The sequence below is a fragment of the Mauremys reevesii genome, linkage group 2, assembly GCF_016161935.1.
Source record: "Mauremys reevesii isolate NIE-2019 linkage group 2, ASM1616193v1, whole genome shotgun sequence".
In the NCBI taxonomy this organism is placed as follows: domain Eukaryota; kingdom Metazoa; phylum Chordata; order Testudines; family Geoemydidae; genus Mauremys; species Mauremys reevesii.
In genome coordinates this window covers 237250969-237271410 of record NC_052624.1, presented here as the reverse complement: position 1 = coordinate 237271410, position 20442 = coordinate 237250969, and the positions used below count along the sequence as shown (strand labels likewise).

Below are 20442 nucleotides of genomic sequence, written 5' to 3'. Positions count from 1 at the left end.
AGTGACACTGATTACACACAAAGTGCAGTCAAATCCACACATTAGACTGGAAAAGTGGAGGACAATACCACTTTCTCTCTTCTTTTTTTAAGCTTTTGGCAGTGTGAAGTGTTACTAGAATCTAATAAGTAAAATAACTTCATAGAGAAATTATTTTCAGGTAGATGTCCCTTATAAAAGCACATGATAAAATCTTGAAAGTGTTTTTATGGATTTGTGTATACTGTATATCTGACTGCCAGCAAACTTCAGTGCATACCTACATGTGCACAACCAGATAACAAGATCTGTAAATTCCATTCCAGGAGCATTATCTCTGAAAATAACAAGTTATTGTCATGTTCTCAGGTGTGGGTTACGTGTTCTGCTTAATAGAACAGATTGCCCTTTTTTTCTTTTCTTTTCCCCCCAAATCTAAAATGGACTTCCTTATTTGTGACTGAGTTACTAGTAATCCCTCATTTGTAGGACGAAAGGTTGTCAGTTCATATTATGCATTACAGTATTAAGAAAAGTACTTCAATAAGGAACCCGTGGAGTAATGAATGTGCTCTGCAACCCAGCTGACTTCAGTAGGGTTGTACAAGGCGTGGGTCAGGTCAGAATTAGGCCATTCTGTTAAAGTGAGGGCATTTCTATTTGTCTCAGAGAAATGAGCAAACAGAAATCAAAGATCCAGCACGACTTTTCAAAAGCTGAGTCCAGGATCCTCACCAACATCCTCACTCTTTACCCCAGCAGTCTCTAATATGCAAAAATGGATAGCAGCCATTTTTGAGAACATTACATATGTTGCATCTACTCGCCTTTTCCCCGGGCTCACTATGAGCACTGCTGCTGTGTAAAGTGTTTTGAGATTCGTTGCATAAATAATGTGCTGTGAAACCAAACTGTCTTATCTGGTAAGTACAGCAGTGTCTTTTTATTTAAAACCTGAGAATACTGTGAATGCCAGAGAATTCCAAATTATCTTTTCTCACTGTAAATAAAAAATAGTAATGCAGAAACAAAGTAGGTTGTATGCTTATTTAATCTAACCTTCCCGCAGTCAGGAAGAGTTGGTAAATTATTCTGTTTTTTTTTTTTTTGCAGTTCTCTCAGAAGACAGCACAACTGCCTGCATCCAGCCTTATGAAGAAGTGCAAACTTCTGTTTCTGATCTGTTAGACCATCAGGACACTCTGGGAAAGTCGATAAAATGTCACCAGAGCCGGGAGCTTCCCAGAATTCCTCCTAATGATGCCATGGAAACCATCCTCTCCCCAAGAAATATTGAAAACGATCAGGGTCTTGGAATGGAAGGGCCTTATGAGGTCTTGAAAGATAGCTCCTCCCAAGAAAACATAGTTGAAGACTGCTTGTATGAAACTGTGAAGGAAATTAAGGACGTAGGAGTAGCAGCCAACACTGAGAGAAGCTGTGGGAGCAAACCAAAGTCTACACCGACAGTTGCCGAAGGTCTGGACCAGATTCCTGAGCACAGGATTGAATCAGCAGAATATGCCTCCGTTGACAGAAATAAAAAAAGTCGGCAAAGTACTAATTCAGAGAGTCCTCTTGGCAACACTCCAGACATGGAAGATGAGGCTCCACCTCCTGTACCTATGAAATTTCTTGATGAAAATGAGAATGTTCAGGAAAAAGGAGCAGAGGAGGAAGAAGAGGTGACTGAGGGGGCTGGTGAACCTGATAAGGTAAACCCTGTACTGATAATTGTATAATGACAGAAAAAAGACCCTATGTACGTAGATGGTGGTCATAGAGCTGAAAGTTTAAAAATCATCTTTTATTTTAAAAAACATATATAAATTAAGGTCATGCATGGTCGTGAAATAGTAGAGGTGTGAAGCATACACTCCAGTCTCTCTGGTGAGGACAGCTATCCATACCATCCTGACCTCCAGATTGGATTCATGCAGTGTGCTTTAAAATATTCAGATATTGCAGGTAGTACAAACTGCTTGTGCCTGCTTCCTAAGTGGTGTTAGATGTATGGAAGCTCTCACACTAGTTCTCTAAAGGCTGCACTGGCATCCTATTCATTTCTGTGACTTGGGGTCTTTTTCCTTTAGTTTTTGCTAATTGCTTATGCAAATAATACCTAGATGTACAAAATGGAGAGCAGGGCTTCTTGGTAGAGGCCATTCTTACTTTGGAATGCACTTCCCATATTGGTTTAACAACAGTCCAACAAAAGTTTACAGGCAGGTATGATGAGGCCCAGTCCTGAAGCTCTTACAGTCCAGAGGCCAGGTTCTCTGCAGTGTCTAAGGCACAACATAGGAGGGGACAAAAGTGACTTTAAGTTACCTTTTTGCCACCCAGATTCCACTTGCATCAGTGGTTGGGACAGCCCCCATGAGGTAAGTTAAATGTGCCCTAGGAGCTACTCTAACTTAGGGTATGTCTATACTACCCACCGGATCAGCTGGCAGCAATCGATCCAGCGGGGCTTCATTTATCGCATCTAGCTAGACGTGATAAATCGACTCCCAAGGGCCTATACTCCAGCAGGCCAAGAGGCGCAGGCGGAGTCGACGGGGGAGCATCAGCCGTCGACTCACTGCAGTGAAGACACCGCGGTGAGTAGATCTAAGGACGAGGACTTCAGCTACATTATTCACGTAGCTGAAGTTGCATAACTTAGATCGATTCCCCCCCCCCCGCCCAGTATAGACCAGGCCTTAGTCATCTTCCCCCTGGCTGCCATTAAACTGCTCTGTAGCCTAGAATGGCCATAGAGTTCTTAACAGTGTTAAGATCGATCAAGTTTCACAAAAGGCTCAAATTAAATTGTAGTGTTTTTTTTCCCATTGAGTTTGGGGGCTTTACAAGTGAGACAAGAACTGCTTTGGTCTTTACTTGTAAATATAGACTCCTAAAAGACATGATTGTTTATGGTCTAATCAGTGCTTTTAAGCAATTTCGGAGACTGTGTGATCACAATGGCAAAATGTTAGCCTAGTGATCAAAGTTAACTTTTTCCGGTAGTAGGGCAATAATGTGTCTGAGCAGTTCATCACTTTGCCGTATCCTAGTTCTTCTTGTACACCAGTCAAATCTGTGCTGGAGGAGACCAACCGTGGAAAGGGAAACTGAGGCAGAAAGTGCCAGCCATGCCACGCTTGACCAACAGTATGTGCTACAGGACAGCCACACCCTTATGATATGGGGTCATATTATTTGTTATTTGTGAGTGTACAAATTATATTGGGTATTTATTAGGGCTGTCAATTAATCGCAGTTAACTCGTGTGACTAACAAAAAAATTAATCACGATTAAAAAAATTAATTGTGAATAATTGCACTTTTAATAGACTACCAATTGAAATTTATTAAATATTTTTGGATGCTTTTCTACATTTTCAAATATATTGATTTCAATTACAACACAGAATACAAAATATACAGTGCTCACTTTATATTTTTGATTACAAATATTTGCACTGTAAAAATGATAAACAAAAGAAATAGTATTTTTCAATTCACCTCATATAAGTACCGGAGTGCAATCTCTTAATCATGAAAATACAAGTTACAAATGTAGGGTTTTTTTGTTACATAACTGTACTCAAAAACAAACCAATGTAAAACTTGAGAGCCTACAAGTCCACTCAGTCCTACTTCTTGTTCAGCCAATCACTAAGAGAAACAAGTTTGTTTACATTTACGGGAGATAATGCTGCCTCCTCTTTAATTACAATGTCACCTGAAAGTGAGAACAGGTGTTCACATGGCACTGTTGTAGCTGGGGTCGCAAGATATTTACTTGCCAAATGTGATAAAGATTCATATGCCTCTTCATGCTTCGGCCATTGTTCCAGAGGACATACTTCCATGCTGATGACACTCGTTAAAAAATAATGCACTAATTAAGTTTGTGACTTCCAACATGTGAGAGGGATGAGGTGTGGAGCGTGCTTTCAGAAATCTTAAAGAGCAAGACTCTGATGAGGAAACTACAGAACCCAAACCACCAAAAAAGAAAATAAACCTTCTGCTGGTGGCATCTATCTGACTCAGATGATGAAAATGAACATGTGTTGGTCCACACTACTTTGGATCGTTACCAAGCAGAACCCATCAGCAACATGAATGCATGTTCTCTGGAATGGTGGTTGAAGCATGAAGGGACATATGAATCTTTAGCGCATCTGACATGTAAAATATCTTGCGACACCAGCTAAAACAGTGCCATGCAAACACCTGTTCTCACTTTCAGGTGACATTGTAAACAAGAAGCAGGCAGCATTATCTTCTGCAAATGCAAACTAACTTGTTTATCTGAGCGATTGGCTGAACAAGAAGTAGGACTGAGTGAACTTGTAGGCTCTAAAGTTTTACACAGTTTCTTTTTGAATGCAGATATTTTTTTAACATAATTCTACATTTGTAAGTTCAACTTTCATGATAAAGAGATTGCACTACAGTACTTGCTTGTATTAGGTGAATTGAAAAATAGTATTTTTTTTGTTTTTTACAGTGCAAATATTTGTAATAAGAATAAATATAAATTGAGCACTGTACATTTTGTATTCTGTGTTGTAATTGAAATCAGTATATTTTAAAATGTAGAAAACACCCAAAAATATTTAAATAAATGGTATTCTATTATTAACAGCACGATTAATCACATGATTAATCGCTATTAATCTTTTTTAATTGTTTAGCCCTAGTATTTATTAAAATATTAACAAATCTTGAAGTTTCACAAGTTTTAATGTGAATGATTTTGTCTGAAATGTGTATTGGATATACATTACTTGCTATTTATTATTGGTGAGTCTCTTATTTAACATATTTCAATCATCCAATCAGGGACCAGATAAACACCATATAATATAGGTGGCTATATTAGAGTTAAAGTGGACAATTTACACACAACTCATAAGCTCGAAAATTATTCATCAAGACTGTTCAGTGTATACTTACAAATAACAAGGTTACTAAAAGAAAATCAAGATTGCTTTGCTAATAATTAACCAAAAAGAGCTAAATATATAATAAATATTATATGTAATGAATATTAACACCAACCCTAATATTTATGGGGAAAATGTGTTGGTATTAATAACTTTATTCCTGTCAGGTGTGAAAAATCTTCCAAAAAATCATTTTATTTCATAGTCGTTGATACAAAGAAATGTATTCGCTGCTCTGTAGCTCCCCAATCCAGAGAATACAATGTCAGAATCTGCTGGGACTGGGAATTGATTAAAATGGTTCACGCTTTGAAGAATTAATCAAGAGATGACACATACAGATCCCTAAGTGCCAGAGAAAAGGTGTTTGTCTAATTAAAATTTATTCAGAGTAAAAGTCATCCCGAGTTAGAGCTCCGGCAGCATCACATGTTTCTTGCCATGTACATGCATAATGCATTGAATTGCAGGCCTGTTCTGTCCTTGAGAACTACGGCTGCAGCACTGTTGAAAATGGGAATTGATTGAATATTTTAAGCATTTTAGATGGGGGTTGTTGTAGGGATTTTTAATTCTAATTTCCCATTCCTTATTTAGCTTTCACTATCAATGCACACCAGCATCTGCTGGTTCTGCTGTAGCAACAAAAAAGGGAATGTTTATGTAAATGTAATGTTTATCTTTGATTTTTTGTTAAACCAACTTCATGGGTGACACCTTTATTTCCTCAGTTGTGAAGCCAAAGCCTCCAACCCAACCAACATCAAGACATCAGCCACAACCATTTTGCAAAGGTTCCATTAACATTTTAACAAAGAATGGTACCTCCAGTAACTCGTGTCTCTTTTAAAGGGATATTATTCCCTTGAATTTGTTTAAACTAACTAGTTTTAATTAGAAATAATTCTTAAATGTAAATAGTGTGATATGGTAAACCTTACAGAACAGCCTGGTGTTAATTGTTCATGATTGTAAACCTTTTGCAGACTCATTATTTCACTAGAAATCTAACTGCAGGAATCCTATAGAACAGAGTACATTTAACCATTGAATTGTTTTTACCTTTCTTTATGAAAGTTAGGTTCAGAACAACACTGGTGCACTAAAAAGCCATACTACCCTCAGGGCTATTTATCTCAAAAGCAGTAGCATAGATATTAGTGGATGTAAAATAGAATGGAGTGAGCAAATACCCATGTAATATATATTGATTCTAAGGGGAATGCTGTATTATAGGTTTCACAATGTTCACTGTTAATGAGGGTTTTTTCTCTTACAGAGGCTAAGTTCACTGTCTTACAAGTCTCGAGAGGAAGACCCGTCTCTGACAGAAGATGATGTAGGTTTCTTGCATGAAATTTAATAATTAACCAGAAGATTTTTTTTTCAGACTCAGATCAGCATAAGTTGTGCATGATTAAGTGTGGCCCGAGAAAGGTGAAAATTCTCTGTAGGGAGACTAAAGCTGTGGATATTTTTTTCAGTTTATAAAGCCAAAGTCATAAAATCTGAGGTGTTTTAAAGTAGAATGTTGCATTTTGGTTTTTCATACCTGTTACTCGGGGGTTACTGCCTTGTAAAGAAATAATGCCAGTAAATAATTTGAGGCCATAAATAGTCCAGTTGATTTCAATGAGGCGTTCTGCTTAAAATAAATCAATGGCCCAATATGGCCTGTTTTTCTTAAGTATCAGAGGGGTAGCCGTGTTAGTCTGGATCTGTAAAAACAGCAAAGAGTCCTGTGGCACCTTATAGACTAACAGAAGTTTTGGAGCATGAGCTTTCGTGGGTGAATACCCACTTCGTCGGATGCATGCACCCACGAAAGCTCATGCTCCAAAACTTCTGTTAGTCTATAAGGTGCCACAGGACTCTTTGCTGTTTTTTTTAAGTGCTTCCCTACCCATAGTGCTGGGGAAATGTAAAATAGATTTAAAACATAATAAAACCATTTGGAATATAAAGCCATTCTCTAAAAATTTATACGAGTAAAACAAACTAAGGGGATCCAATAGGGAAGGAAAAGAAAAGTTTAAAAAAAAAAAAAAGAGAGAGAGAGACTGAGTGTGGTCACCTCCAGTAGCCCCATGAAATATACAAATATTTGTTGTCTAAACTAAAAAGCAAACACAAATTTTACAGTGTACCACATGATCTCTTATATTCTATTAAGAGAGCCATAGACAGGCAGTCATCCGTGAACTTGGGTTCCTTTAATGTAGTCCTGGGAATCTGTGCATGCATGACCATGGTATTTCAGGAAATCTACTAGTAGGAAAACTTTCTGTCTGTATTTCATATTGTTTGCAGGAACTAAGAGATGGGAAAGATCACCACCTGGAAAGTGATACATCTGTTAATTAAAAAATACAACAGAATAATAATGGAAGTGTTCGCACTGCCTATGTGAATCACAGGTGCACCTGCAGCACTCAATGTTGTCTTACGATAATGCACATCTCTTGTTTCTTAATTCACTTCATCCTGCCTGTGTGCGAAAGACCCAAGATGCAACAGAAGAGCTATGTTTCCATTAACAAAGGTGGTAGGCTCAGAAAACCCACATAGGTGAGCTCCACCCCCTGCCTTATGCACTGCAGGGCTCTCTGCATCCCGGTAGAGAAGGGGTATAGAGAGAAGTGGAACCACAAAGCCAAATCCACACATAGGGTGAAGCAGTGAGTATCATCCACTTCTGCATCACATACCTAGAGCAGTGGCTGTGTGCTGTCTACTGCATTCTGGGGTTCAGGATTCCAAGTCTGGGCTCCAGGCCTTTTATGTGGGCTTGTCTGAGTACATGGCCCCTTTATTCAGCTCTGTGTTTTCTGAGATTTGGCTCTTTTTATTAATTATTCCCTTTGAAAGTGCCTTTTTATTGAACCATTCATGCCCTTGTTTGAGGTTTATTATTTCATAGCTTTGCAGGCATGTTAATTTTGTCATTCACTAGTGGGAATTGGCTAGTGTGACCGTGGGTGTTCCCTCTCCCTGTCAGCCTCCAAGACATGCTGACAAGGGTTTGCTCTTTAACTTACAGTCCTAAATCACAGAGGGACTAAGTCTGTGGCCCTTGCTCATGAAGCAATCCCACTGAAGTCAAATGAGTAGAGTCTGCAGCATCAGGCACAGCATTAGCTCTAGTTTTATTTAATATCACCTTGGCTGAGTAAATTTTGTCCTCCATTTTTATTTTCTCTTCACATCCTTGGTCCCTCATAGAACCTGTGACTACTATAGCTACAGTGCAGCCTCTATCCAAGGGTAAAAGAGTAGCCAGTCTGTCTAACATTAGGTACAAATTACATTCCACCCCCTCACATACACATTGCTTTCCAGAAGCTGAAACCAGTCATCTCCTTGTCACACCCACAGTCAGCCAGAGCATAGAGAATATTGAGGTAAAACTTACTGTAACTCTGTCAACTTTCCCACAGGGCTGGCTATCTTTTGTATACATATTGGACTACAAAGGATTATGTTTAATGGTTGTTTTTAATAAATAATATTTTCTCCATAAAGAAAAATCGATGTATGTAGCAGCAATATATTTTTCCATGGCTGACTTCAAAACAGATTGAGGATGATGGAACAGAAGTTTTTTACGATGCTTAAAAATTAAATCTCTCTCTCTCTCGCTCTTCCCTAGATTTCAGCTATGTACTCTTCTGTGAGTAAACCAGGACAGGCCATCAGAATGCTGGATTCTACTTACACTAGTATTCAAGAAGTTGTACCTCAAAGGTCCCCATCTATTTGCAGTGGCCTCTATGCTAGCGTAAAGGACTTGGAAAACACCTCAGACATTACCACTGTGCCTCAGTCAGCGGACAGGCCAAATGGGGAGTCAGAACCAGACTACGAAGTTGTCCAGTCAGCAAGCGAAGAGGAAGACAAGACCTTATCAGTGCCTAACACCAGCCTAGCTGTTCTCCAAGGAGAGAATGACTATGAGAGTATAGGGGACTTGCAGCAAAACTCTAGGGATCTCACCAGACTTTAATTGCCCTGGCAACAAGATTACGGCAGGTATTATCAACAGGTATTTTCCACAGATTCATGTGAAACAAGAACAGGAATATTTTTCCTTTTGAACAACACAAAGTCAAAGTATAAGTACAGAACAAAAGTTAAAGACAAAGAAGCAAAGCATTTTTCATTCAGGCTGCACTATCTTGCTGGTGGTGTGAACCTCACTAGAACAATTACATCAGTTCAGAATTGATATCAAAAGGGTTTAAAGGATCCTTTATTACTAGAGTTTCAAGACAACCAGTATTTGGGAAAGAGTACCACATTTGTCACCTCAAAGTGATCACTGCTGAAAAATACTGTCATTAAAGAAAACCAGCTTTACATTTTAAAATATTATTCTTGTCATAAACTTCAAAATATTTCTCAAGGTTCATTTGCCTTCAATTTCAGCTCTCCTCTTCAGAGAGCAAATCTCAGATTATTTTAGCTCCATACTTCAACTCAGACTTCTTTGTGGGGCCAGGAAAAATTAGTTTAACTTCTCTACATAGGAGGAGCTCTGTATTTCAGTATATTAGGACTGTGAGCTCTTGCAGCCGGATGTAATCAGAGATAGAGACAGAATATTAATGTGTTCCATTCCATTTTCATTACTGCAGTAGTTTAAACAAAGGTACTTCAGTTCACAAGTGACTTACATCAATAGTACTTGAATTCATTTTGTAGAGTCCATGTTTTTTTAAGTCAAGCTTGAGAACTTGACTGTCAGTATTGAAGGACTGGTATTTGTAGGGATTGTTTGTTGCCTTTTAAAAAATTATCTGGGAGCATATTGCTTTAAAACTATAGCCTTAACATTTAGGTTCTGTCTCTCACACACATTCAGACTTACACACACAGCATTTGGGCAGCTGTCATGTCACATCTGAAGGGTTGTGCAAATGAATGTCCAGTCCACATTAACGCAGCATTGACCTCATCTTTAAGAAATCTGCTTCTTTTAAGTTACTCAACTTAGATGTAATCAGACCAAAATGTAAAAAACATATTTTTTTATTATGAGAATTTATTTACTGGGTGTGGTACGTGGGGGTTGATATTTTAAGTTTTATGCTTACTTCCTAACAAATTTTCCATGTTCAAAAATATTGTATATTAACTTACAATTTTATGTAACAAAAACTATCCTGATTTTAAAAACATTACCTATTAGTTATAATAGAAGCACATAAATTAATATGTTAATTGTTACTAGGCTTTGTCTGATTTCTAAGCAGGTATATAGAACATGCCTTGCTGTTTTTTCAAAAATCAAAATCATTCAGTCTCTGCAAAGACCACTTTGTTAAAAAGCAAAGAGAGAAAAGAAGAGGATGAGAAATGTTCAGGGAAAGCCACTAGTGCTCACCATTCCTATGCTAAAAAGTAATGGGGAAAGATAACAGCGAGGGAGGAGAAGAATCTCTTGGGATGTGATGGTAATTGACCATTTTGGCAACCAGTTTTAAAACCAGTATCATTCCAGAGAATTCAAGTTACATGGTTACTAATAAAAACAAAGTGTATGGCTTAGATTAAATAGATAGGTATTTTGCTGGTTCTTTTATTTCTTTCAACACACCATGATGGGCCACACTAAGAACACAGGAAAATGCACCACATCTGGGGGGGGTGTGTGTGTGTGTGTTATTTTACACACACAAAAACAGCTGTAAAATTTAAATCCAGATTTAAACTTCTCCTTCTCCCAAAATTTGATAGTGTTCAAATCCATGGGCCATCTCATGTTTGTATATGCAATATTATATAGTGTGTGTTTGAAAATGAAAAAAAAGAAAAGAGATACTTATACATTGAGACTGGCCCACTTAGTGGTATAATAGCCTATATCTGTTTCAGTTGGTATTAAGGAATACTGTTAATTGTTACCAGGGATGTATCAAATCTAACTGGGTATTTTCGTAACTCATGGGCACAATACTTGGGCTCATAAAGCGCTACATACCAAACATGAATGTGTTTAATAACACACAGTTATAAAAGTGATTTTTTTAAACTGTAAGCAGTAAATTCATTCATTACTGTACAACACACATTAGAATTATTTTGTGAAGCAGTGATACTTTTCAGTGAAATCTTGCAGTATCAGAGCAATGAAAACTTTCTGGATCCTGACCTCCCACTCAGTCTGGGACATTTGGGCTGTGACTCTTTTCCTGTACATGCCGAGGCAATTCAGACTAAGCCAAAAGTATCTTGGGCCTGGCTCAAAGTCCTCTCAATACTTTCATACTTGTGCCAGATTCTCTGCCTCCAGTTCATTGTTTCTGCCTCTTCCACCTTTCAAAGATGATTTTGGGGGAGCAGCAGCCAAAATATTTCCCTCCTATTTTCTCATTTCCTTTCCTCAAAAATTTTGGAGGGTGGTGCCCTAAACAAGGGCCCCTGCTGAGATCCTTCTTTGCCTATTCTTCCCACCCCCATCATGGCAGCACAGGTCAAAGGACAAGAGGCATACCATTTGCAAGGAGATCTTCTCAGGATCCACACATGGGGAGATCTGCCAAGACTACTCCCTAAGGGGCTCAGAGTCTGGATGGCTAGTTGGGGCATTTATATCCCTTCAAACCAGCTGAGATTCCTTTGTGGGGGTGGATCAGCGCTCTTCAACTGTTGGAAGCCAGCAAACAGAACAGTCCTCCTGATGAAGGACTCTTTGGGGGCAAGTCCAAAATTCCTATTCAACCTCCAGGTCCAATCCACCTTTAAAGAGAAATGTGCCAGGGTCCCATCCCAAGTTCTTACCTGGTTAATTTAATCACTTGACAAGGAATCTGGCATCTCTTCTCACTCCTTTCCAAGAGTAACATCTCGACTCTTAGTGATGCTTCCACTGCATTTCCTCTTCAGCTGTATTTTGGAGGAGGCGAAGCACCAGAGTTCAGCAACGTCCTTCCACAGATGTTTCAAACCAGGATCACAAAATAGATGAATGCTAGTATTGTAAGGCAGAGGGACATGCTTTGCCTGGCCTTACTTCTCTCTGCCTTTCCATTAATTCTTCCATGCTCACTACATCCCAAATGTCTCATATTAGGGGTGAGGTCAGTATCCAGAACATAGAATTTGCTACCTGATTATTTTCTTTCTAGGGCCTGCTCTACACTTAAAAGTTTTGCTGGCATAGGTTAGTTGGTTAGTAGTGTGAAAAAAATCACACCCTAATCAGCATAGCTGCGTCAGCAAAAGCCCTAGTGGAGATACCGGTAAAAATGTCCTTTGGCTGGAATCACTAATTTCTTTCAGGGAACTGGTGTAAACTATGCCAGTAAAATCACTCTCTTTGTCAGTATAAACTATTATCTCACGATACAAACTCTCTCCACTAGGAGCGTTTGCTGATTTAGTTATACCAGCAAATCTTTTCTAGTGTAGTCAAGGCCTAAAACTGATCTCGCTGCAAAGATAAAGCCACAGAGTATCTATATCACATCCTTATTGAGGCTCAGGTACCTAGTTACCAAAATAATCTAATCTATTCATAATCTGATCTACTGATTAGTATTCAGTGTTTCCATACCACTTTGTAAGCATTCATTTAGTACAGAGGTAGAGACAGTGTGACCAGCCCCTGAAGCCTCTTGGACAAGTCAGAACTGACTCTGCAATTTGTAGGAAGAGAGGAACACAGACTAAATATCTTTGAAAGTCAGAATGGTTAGTCCCAGGATGGGAATAGTCATGTCACAATCTTTCCAGAAAGATAGATGTTACAACAAAGCCTTGCAATGAAGAATTATTGATCTTCTTTTGTAAATCTTTAGTGATCCAGTGAGCTTTTAAGCCAGGCACATTCTGGGTCTACATCTATCTAGGATTAATAGTTGCTCGTGGTCTTTTGCATTAAAATCACTTGTAAACTCGCTCATATGTAGCAGGGTTCATAGTATTAGAAAAAAAATTGCAGGAGGGAAATAGGTGCTGTGATTCAGACTCTCATTGGTCACCCAAAGCTGAAATCTTCCACAGTAGCAGTTGGCTAGGTGTCAACTGCTGCATCCTTCAGGACATAACATATTGTGCCTTTAGGAATCCATCTTCCAAGGATTCTTCTGGGCTGTATACTTCTCCGTGGATCCCTGCACAGCTCCTGCTGATAGTCTTGCTCAAAATTCTGTATACTTGGTGTTCTCTGTTGTTAAACCTTTCAATGGTGCTTTTTTAAGATGCTGGATAAATGGTTCCAATGTACTTTCTCAAAGCTGAAACGTAAAGCTGTGACATACATCATTCTCTGTTGCAATGAGTGTTTCCAGAACTTAGCTTTAGCAGTGTTATTCTAACTGCAAAACTCTCTAACAATGCTTCCTTTTTTCTCGTCAGCTCACACAGATTCAAAACGGAGTCCTCACACCTCACAAGCCTAGATTGGTCAACCAGTATTTAAATCAGCCAATCAGAGCCAGTGTCTGGGCTTAGGATCAGTTGGACATGTGAAGGTGTGATCTGTACATTATGGGGTTGGAATAATATATAAATAGGACCCAGTTCAGGGACTTACCTCCCGCTCCCAATTCTGTATATACATTTTACTTTGTAGTCTATCTAATGAAATATAGTCCTGAAACATGAATTGGAGTCAAATTCTGAGGTCCTTTCTTTGCCTTTAAACAGGCAAACTCTCATTTAATTCAGATTTGAATCACTGACTTCAATTGGAGCATGCCTGAGTAAGGCTATTGGACTTTGCCCGAATGAAGAACTTGGGATGTAGCTTCCTGCAAAATACAAGAATTCAGAAAGAACGACTCAGCATCTCAGACAGTGGTTTGTTGCTCTGTTACAGACCTCAAACCAAACACTGTTCTGAGGGAAAGAAGCTCAACTTTTACTGACTTGGATGAACATTGTAACTGTTTACATCTGTGCAAAAGTTGGCCCCTAGTGTCTGTCTGTAGGATGGTAGTGATGGAGGACATTGTGAAGGGAGCTCTCTGTCTGAGGAAAGGCAGGAAGATATATTTCAGCATCCCTTTCCAGCTAGCCATAGCTTATTGTGATAAAGGAAATTGGTAGATTTATAACACTGAAGAGATAAATGAGACAAGGGAGTTCCCACACTCAGATAATTTATCTGAAGTCCCTTCCTTGCAGAATGGAGAGCCCCATCATATGTACCATTGAATGGGTCAGTATAGAAGAAGAACACATGCTCATAATTCTTACGTTCCCCCCTAACCTAGAAACATACAATAGATTTATTTCCTACGTGCCAATTTTTCAGTAGTGCTAAAGCATACCACATGCACTGGGCATTGCACTTCTCTTGAGGGCTCGTGCAAACATGAATGGTGAATTCTGATGTGATCAGTTTCTGATGTGACCCAGTGATCAGTTTACAAAACATAACTGCACATCTTGCATATGTAAACCACTGGTCAGTGTGTATCATGCATCTGTCCTCAATCCACAGAGGACATGAGTCGGCTACAGTGCCTGGCGGTCTAGTTCAAGCTATAACAACTCATGCTTTTAGCTCTGGAGGGCCCCAGTTCAAACCCTTGCCAAGCTGGCAATCATCACACACAGGCTGACAAAGTGCCTACAGCTAAAGATATAAACAGATCACTGTTTCTGCACAAGAGTTATTAGGCTGATCTACTGTACATGCTGTTGTCCTGCTGTTTACTTTTTAAACTTACAGCTGTCAGTTATGTTCTTTTTATCCTTATGATAGTAGTTGCTCACAAGTTTTGTCTATTTACAAACCCACTGGCTAATTTTAACAAGCATGAGTACATGTTTGTAATAGAAAAGATAAAAGGAGACTCTTTGGTTTACAGGGCACCTATGTTCAAAGGGTAGTTGTGTTATTTCTTCCTGTTTGTATAAAAATAACAAACTGTTCAGATGATTGGAGGGTACTTAAAGTTGATTTTGTTTTAAAGATTCTGTTATTTATTTTATTTGGGATGACTTCCTTTCAATACAATATAATGTTGCCACCTCTTGAGTTTTATATGAATCTCATAAAATTTAGTGTTGGTGGGGGGGGATGTTTAGTGTATCCAGCCCCTGGAATCCTATGATTTCTTGAGATCTCAGCTTTTTAATGTTTTTTAATGAAAATTTCTAATGCCTCATAGTTTCAGAGAAAAGCTTGAAACATGACAAAAGTGTAACCAAAAGGGTCTACAACCCAAGACACAAATTTTATTTTTAAAAAAGTCATGATCTTTTTAACACTGGGAGTTGGCAGTGCTGAAGCTCTGACTTCGTAATGCCCTGAAAGAGACTTAAAATATTTCATTTCTGGCTTTCACTATAGGTTGGGTTTGTAACGTCCATCATTTGTGGAGCTGTTTAGTTGTTGGTGTTTTTTGTCACGTTGACAGCAATCAGCATTTTAACAACATTTCAGTCCTTTCTGAAATATGACTTAGCTATCAGAGGGTACGGACACTGCATCAGATTGAGAACTTAGAGTGGAATTTTCAACAGCTGCTAACTGATTTAGAAGCATGAGCCCTATGCTCCTAAGTCACTTAAGTCCTTTTGAAAACCACAGATCCTGCAGACCTTACTCAGGCGAATAGCTGTCACCTTGGCAAGCAGCTCAGCTGACAAGCAAGGATTGGTGAAACATAAACAGACAATCTGATAAAAATGTATTTTTAAAAACACACCTCAGAGGACAAGAACTTTTCAGGCTCAAGCAAGCGCGTGCAGTCTCTCAAATACCAGAGGACACTTGTATTTTACTTTTATCCTTGAGGCTATATCAGAACTATTACTTAGCCCATTTCCTCAGGGTTTCCCTACAATCAGTCAGCTCCAGTCTACTGCTCTGGCTTCGTACAGGCAACTGGATTTTCCTAGTAGCTGCTGATTTGTCACCTGTGTCTCCCTTAATTATTTCCACCTGCGCCTGTCTCTACTCCTGGAAGTGGCTGTTTGCTTCAGAAGCTTTAATGCATACCAGGAAAGCTAGTGGCTCCTCCTCAGGCAGACCAGTTCTTCAATTTAAAGAAAAGGGTGTTGAGAGCCAAACTGCTAAACCAGAAAGGGTGGTTTCTTCTTGGGGGTGAAATGTAGACTGCTGTAGCAACTGGAAGAAGAATAAGAAAAGGGATGACAGGTAAGTTTCATTTATGTTTCAGCCATACCACAAAGATGCATTCCTCCCAGGAAAGATTCCCCTAGCAGGAGAGACTGCAATTCAAGGGGAACATTCCCAATGCCTAGGAAGAGGTGAATGCAGCTCCTTCCATCTCTCTTCAGGAGTCTTGCTCCTGAAGGTTTCGAGGTTCTCAAACTTCATTGCACTGCAGCCCCCTTCTGACAACAAAAATTACTACAGGACCTCAGGAGGGGGATCAAAGCCTGAGCCTGCCCGAGGGCCAGCATCCCAGATGTGGGGGGGCACCAAGCCCCTCCACTCCAGATGGTGGTGCCAAAGCCCAAGGGCTTCAGCCACAGGCAGGGGTCCTGTAACCTGAGCCCCACCACCCGGGGCCAAAGCCTTTGACCCCAGTAAGTGTAAGCCAGCCCTGGTGACCCCATTAAAACAAGGTTGTGACCCACTTTGGGGTCCCCACCCACAGTTTGAGAACTGCTGCCCTAAGCAAAAAGAGGCAATGGCAGGAATTCTCTCCTCCCTCTGCTCCATGCTGTTCTCTGCTAGCTTTTTCTGGAGAGCCCAGATAAACAAACAAGCAAAAAATGAAAACCTAACTTCTAATTAGACAGCACTCTATGGGAAATCTCAAGTGGACAAATTTTGGATGCAGTGATGGAAATCCTGTTTAACCACTGCCTTCAAGGTGTTGATCTACACAGTGCACTAATAGACTGTGACTGAAATTAGAATTGGCCTCCTTGATTTCAGTAGGATTATTCGCAAAAGTAAGAGTTGCAGGAGCAGGCCCTTAGATACAAAGCAGCTAATTCGTGTTTCTGTGAGTATTCTGTGTATTACAACTGAAGTGATAAAAGGTTGTTTATTTCTCTGACCCTGGTCTACAATTGATCATGACTTCCATTGCAGCCAATGGAAAAAGCTCCGTATTTCTATGGGGAAATGTTGTTAATAGTAGCTATTACAAAGAGTTTGCCTCGGTAATAATTCTCCAAGCATTTGCTTTAAATCAGGTATACAAAATAACGAGGCTTCAGCACAAAAATCTTTATTTATGCATGAGACATTGTATTCTTAAAGCATATGGGATTTATATTTGTAATTATAGGCACTTGTTTTTAGTTTAACTATTGTTCTATAATGGAAAAAAAAATTATTGGAATGATTTCCTTGTAATGGTCTATTAAGGAACAAACAGTGTTTTCTGGGCTATAGTTGACTTTTGTCACTGAAGCAGAACTGCAAAATATTCTGTGACCATCCTGATTTGAAAATGAGATGATAAGAGCTGAATTCAACTATCATATCTTGGACTAGATACAGAGAACGTGTTAAAGAGACTGTATGTAGTTCAGATGCATGGATAGTGAGATGTTTAATGGAATGGTTGTAATATAAGAAAGTGCAATCAGTGCATGCAGACTTCCAAGATGGCAGCATCTCAGGCTTGTTTGCAATATAGTTGGTGATTTGGCTTGCTACCTTTTGAAATCCGTATAGTTTTATTCACAGAACCAGCAAGCAGTAGTGTAGTTTTCAGAAATTATGTAGCTTGGCTGTCATTTCAGGGTTTATACCATTATGAAAGTAATTCAGATCCAAAATACTAAGTTATGGTTTTGTAAATTGATAAATGACATGAAGTTCCTTTCAACATTTTTTTGTAATAGTATGTATTGATCTGGTGTAATCTAGCTCTACCATTATTCTAAGAATGTTCATTTGATGTTTCTAGCCAATTTAGCTTTTGGCTGCTGAAAGCACAGTAGGTAATTATGGTTATTTACTGTAAATATAGACAAGTTGTATGTAAATAATTTTTTTGCCCTGATGTAACTTAAGTATGAGGCAAGTTATGTAAAAGTAAGAACACAGGTCAATAATTTAAAATATAGGTTTTAATTATGTATAGCAGTACCCTAATCCTTTTTTGTTTATATGCTGGTAAAATCTTCATATTCTGTACTGTATTCTCTGAAAAGCTTTTAAAATAGGCTCTGCCATTTTTCTGATTCATATGATATTTGCATAGCATTTTTTAGTATATTGATGATCCATGTAAACAATGTCAAACTGAGAAATGTTTCACATTGAAAGGAAACACATCAAATTTTAAAAATCTTTGGGAAATTCAGTCGATTGAAATCTATAAAAAATAATAAATACAATAAATCAGTTTTGTCACTTTTTGAAATTGTCTTTTTTTAACAAATATTTCCATGTGTTCTTTTTGCACCCTGCTCCTGAAGCCTCTGAAATCCTCATTGTTTGATGGAGTCTTTTGCATTGATTTCAACCAGAAATATTTTGGATTGGTCATTAAATCTGATTGTCAGAGTCTCTCTTTAAATACTCTTACTCAGGTTGAGTAGCATCTTGTGCCACAAAGCTGATCTTGTGGAGACTTGGTACGTGTGCACTTCCATGCATTGCAAGTGGTCCCCCTGCAGACACACACGGTACCACCGATTTCAGTGAAATCAGGTTATTAGAATTTGGCCATTAAACTTTTTAACGGGCAGTTTTTCAGCATTTTCAAACAGCAACCGTTACCAAGTTTGTGCACCATATTCTGATGATGCTGTAAAATTTGATTTCTTTTTCCTAGTACCCAAAGTAACATTGCAAAGCTCTAGTTGTGTCAAAATACATTTTTTTTGTTTTTTCGTTTTGATTTTGTTCTGAAAACTTGTAACTTTCACTGTTCATAGATGCTGAGAATTTGCATGCATAAGGAAAACATTTTAATGGTACACTTCAAAATATTTTAAAGTGCTATCTTCATACTTGTACTCATAGTATGTAGTCTGGCTTTGAGAAACTCAGCAAAAATTGATAACATGTTAAGTAAGTGTCTGATTTTGCTGCCAATTTTGTATTTATTTTACATGTATTTTCACATCTGTAATTTCTGTACAGTTAGACTACAAATCATGTAAGGTAGCTAACCAAGACTCATTTTAGAAGGGAAATACCGGAGGAGAAGCTATTACAATTTCCAATGTTAAGATAAAAGGATTAATTTTAATATATTAAAAAAAAGAAATGAGTTTCCACTAGTCCAATATTTACTATTCCAGCCTTGAAGGTACCTGATGAGGAACTACCTTCCAGCACACGGGCCTTCTCCCGCACGTAAGTAATCTCATGACTTCATCTTGGAGATGCAGAACTGCTCACCTGAGCTGTAGGGTCAGGCCTGTATAGATATTTGCAGCATTTGATCAGACAGACTCATCAAAATATTTTTACTAAAATCTATTGTATATCTATATATTGCATTTAAAAATAAAACAACCCACAACCATTCAGACTATTTCTATGGCTAATCATGAGGCATTGTTGTAACTTAAAAACGATGGACGTCATTGTCGTAATACAGTTAGACATGCCCAACTACCCGAATGAAGCTTTTGAGCATGGAATACCAGCATTCCACCCAGCTGAGCAGTTTGTGACTTTCCACTTGCAGAATCCATAGAAGTGTAGGACTGGAAGGGACCTCAAGAAGTCATTTAGTCCAGTCCCCTGCACTCATGGCAGGATTAAGTATTATCTAGACCATCCCTGACAGGTGTTTGTCTAACCTGCTCTTAGAAACCTCCAGTGACAGAGATTCCACAACCTCCCTAGGCAATTTTGATCCAGTGCTTAACTACCGTGACAGGAAATTTTCCCAAATGTCTAATCTAAATTTCCCTTGCTGCAATTAAGCCCGTTTCTTCCTGTCCTAGCCTCAAAGGTTAACAAGAACAACGTTTCACCCTCCTCCTTGTAACAACACTTTATGTAATTGAAAACTGTTATCATGGCCCCCCTCAGTCTTCTCCAGACTAAACAAACCCAAGAATCAAGCGCTCTCTGTGTGGGGAGAGGAATTTAATTTCTGATGTAATGTATTCTGTTATATGAAAGCCTGTGCGTGTCATCAGAGATTTTAATAAACAGATTTTTCTAGTCTTCCCTATTAGGCAACTTATATAGACTATCACCATGGTGTCTAAATGGAGTCTTAAAGACATCACTAAGCATGCCCTAAATGGCAAAATTCCCAGCCTTCTGTGTTCCCCATGTGATGGTTTAGGTTTGTTCTTGTTTTGCTCTTTTCTTCCTAGTTGCTTCCCCACCTTGATGCACCCCTGGCTCATTGCAGAGGGGATAGTGCCCACACAAGACCAGCTATGTGTACAGAAGCTGGTAGGTGTTTTATATGCATGCATATAATCAAAGCAAATCACAGGCAAAATGATGTTCCAGCAGTTGTCAGGGATGGGGGAGGTGAGGATAGAGGCCTTTTCTCCACTGTGCAGTTTAAATGGAAGCTGTTTTGAACAAGGCTTGTTACTGCAGTGGTAATGCAACTGTGACATAGCACTAAATTTATAGAGCCTTGTGATAGGGTGAAGC

General features: G+C 38.8%; 2 protein-coding genes across 12 annotated transcripts in view; both read left to right on the top strand.

Moving 5' to 3' along the window:
• Nucleotides 1–9319, top strand: part of PAG1 (phosphoprotein membrane anchor with glycosphingolipid microdomains 1) — a 153419-nt gene extending 144100 nt beyond the window's left edge. For all 11 annotated transcript variants that reach the window (XM_039524618.1, XM_039524616.1, XM_039524622.1 and 8 more), the window contains 3 exons: nucleotides 1093–1694; nucleotides 6202–6261; nucleotides 8572–9319. In XM_039524618.1, the coding sequence (XP_039380552.1) occupies nucleotides 1093–1694; nucleotides 6202–6261; nucleotides 8572–8925 (1016 nt within the window). In that variant the 3' untranslated portion in view covers nucleotides 8926–9319. The remainder of the gene's footprint in view (nucleotides 1–1092; nucleotides 1695–6201; nucleotides 6262–8571) is intronic.
• A 139-nt stretch (nucleotides 9320–9458) lies between these two features.
• Nucleotides 9459–20442, top strand: part of ZNF704 (zinc finger protein 704) — a 220771-nt gene continuing 209787 nt past the window's right edge. The window contains exon 1 of the mRNA XM_039524628.1: nucleotides 9459–16035. The gene's annotated coding sequence lies outside the window, so the exon portion shown is untranslated. The remainder of the gene's footprint in view (nucleotides 16036–20442) is intronic.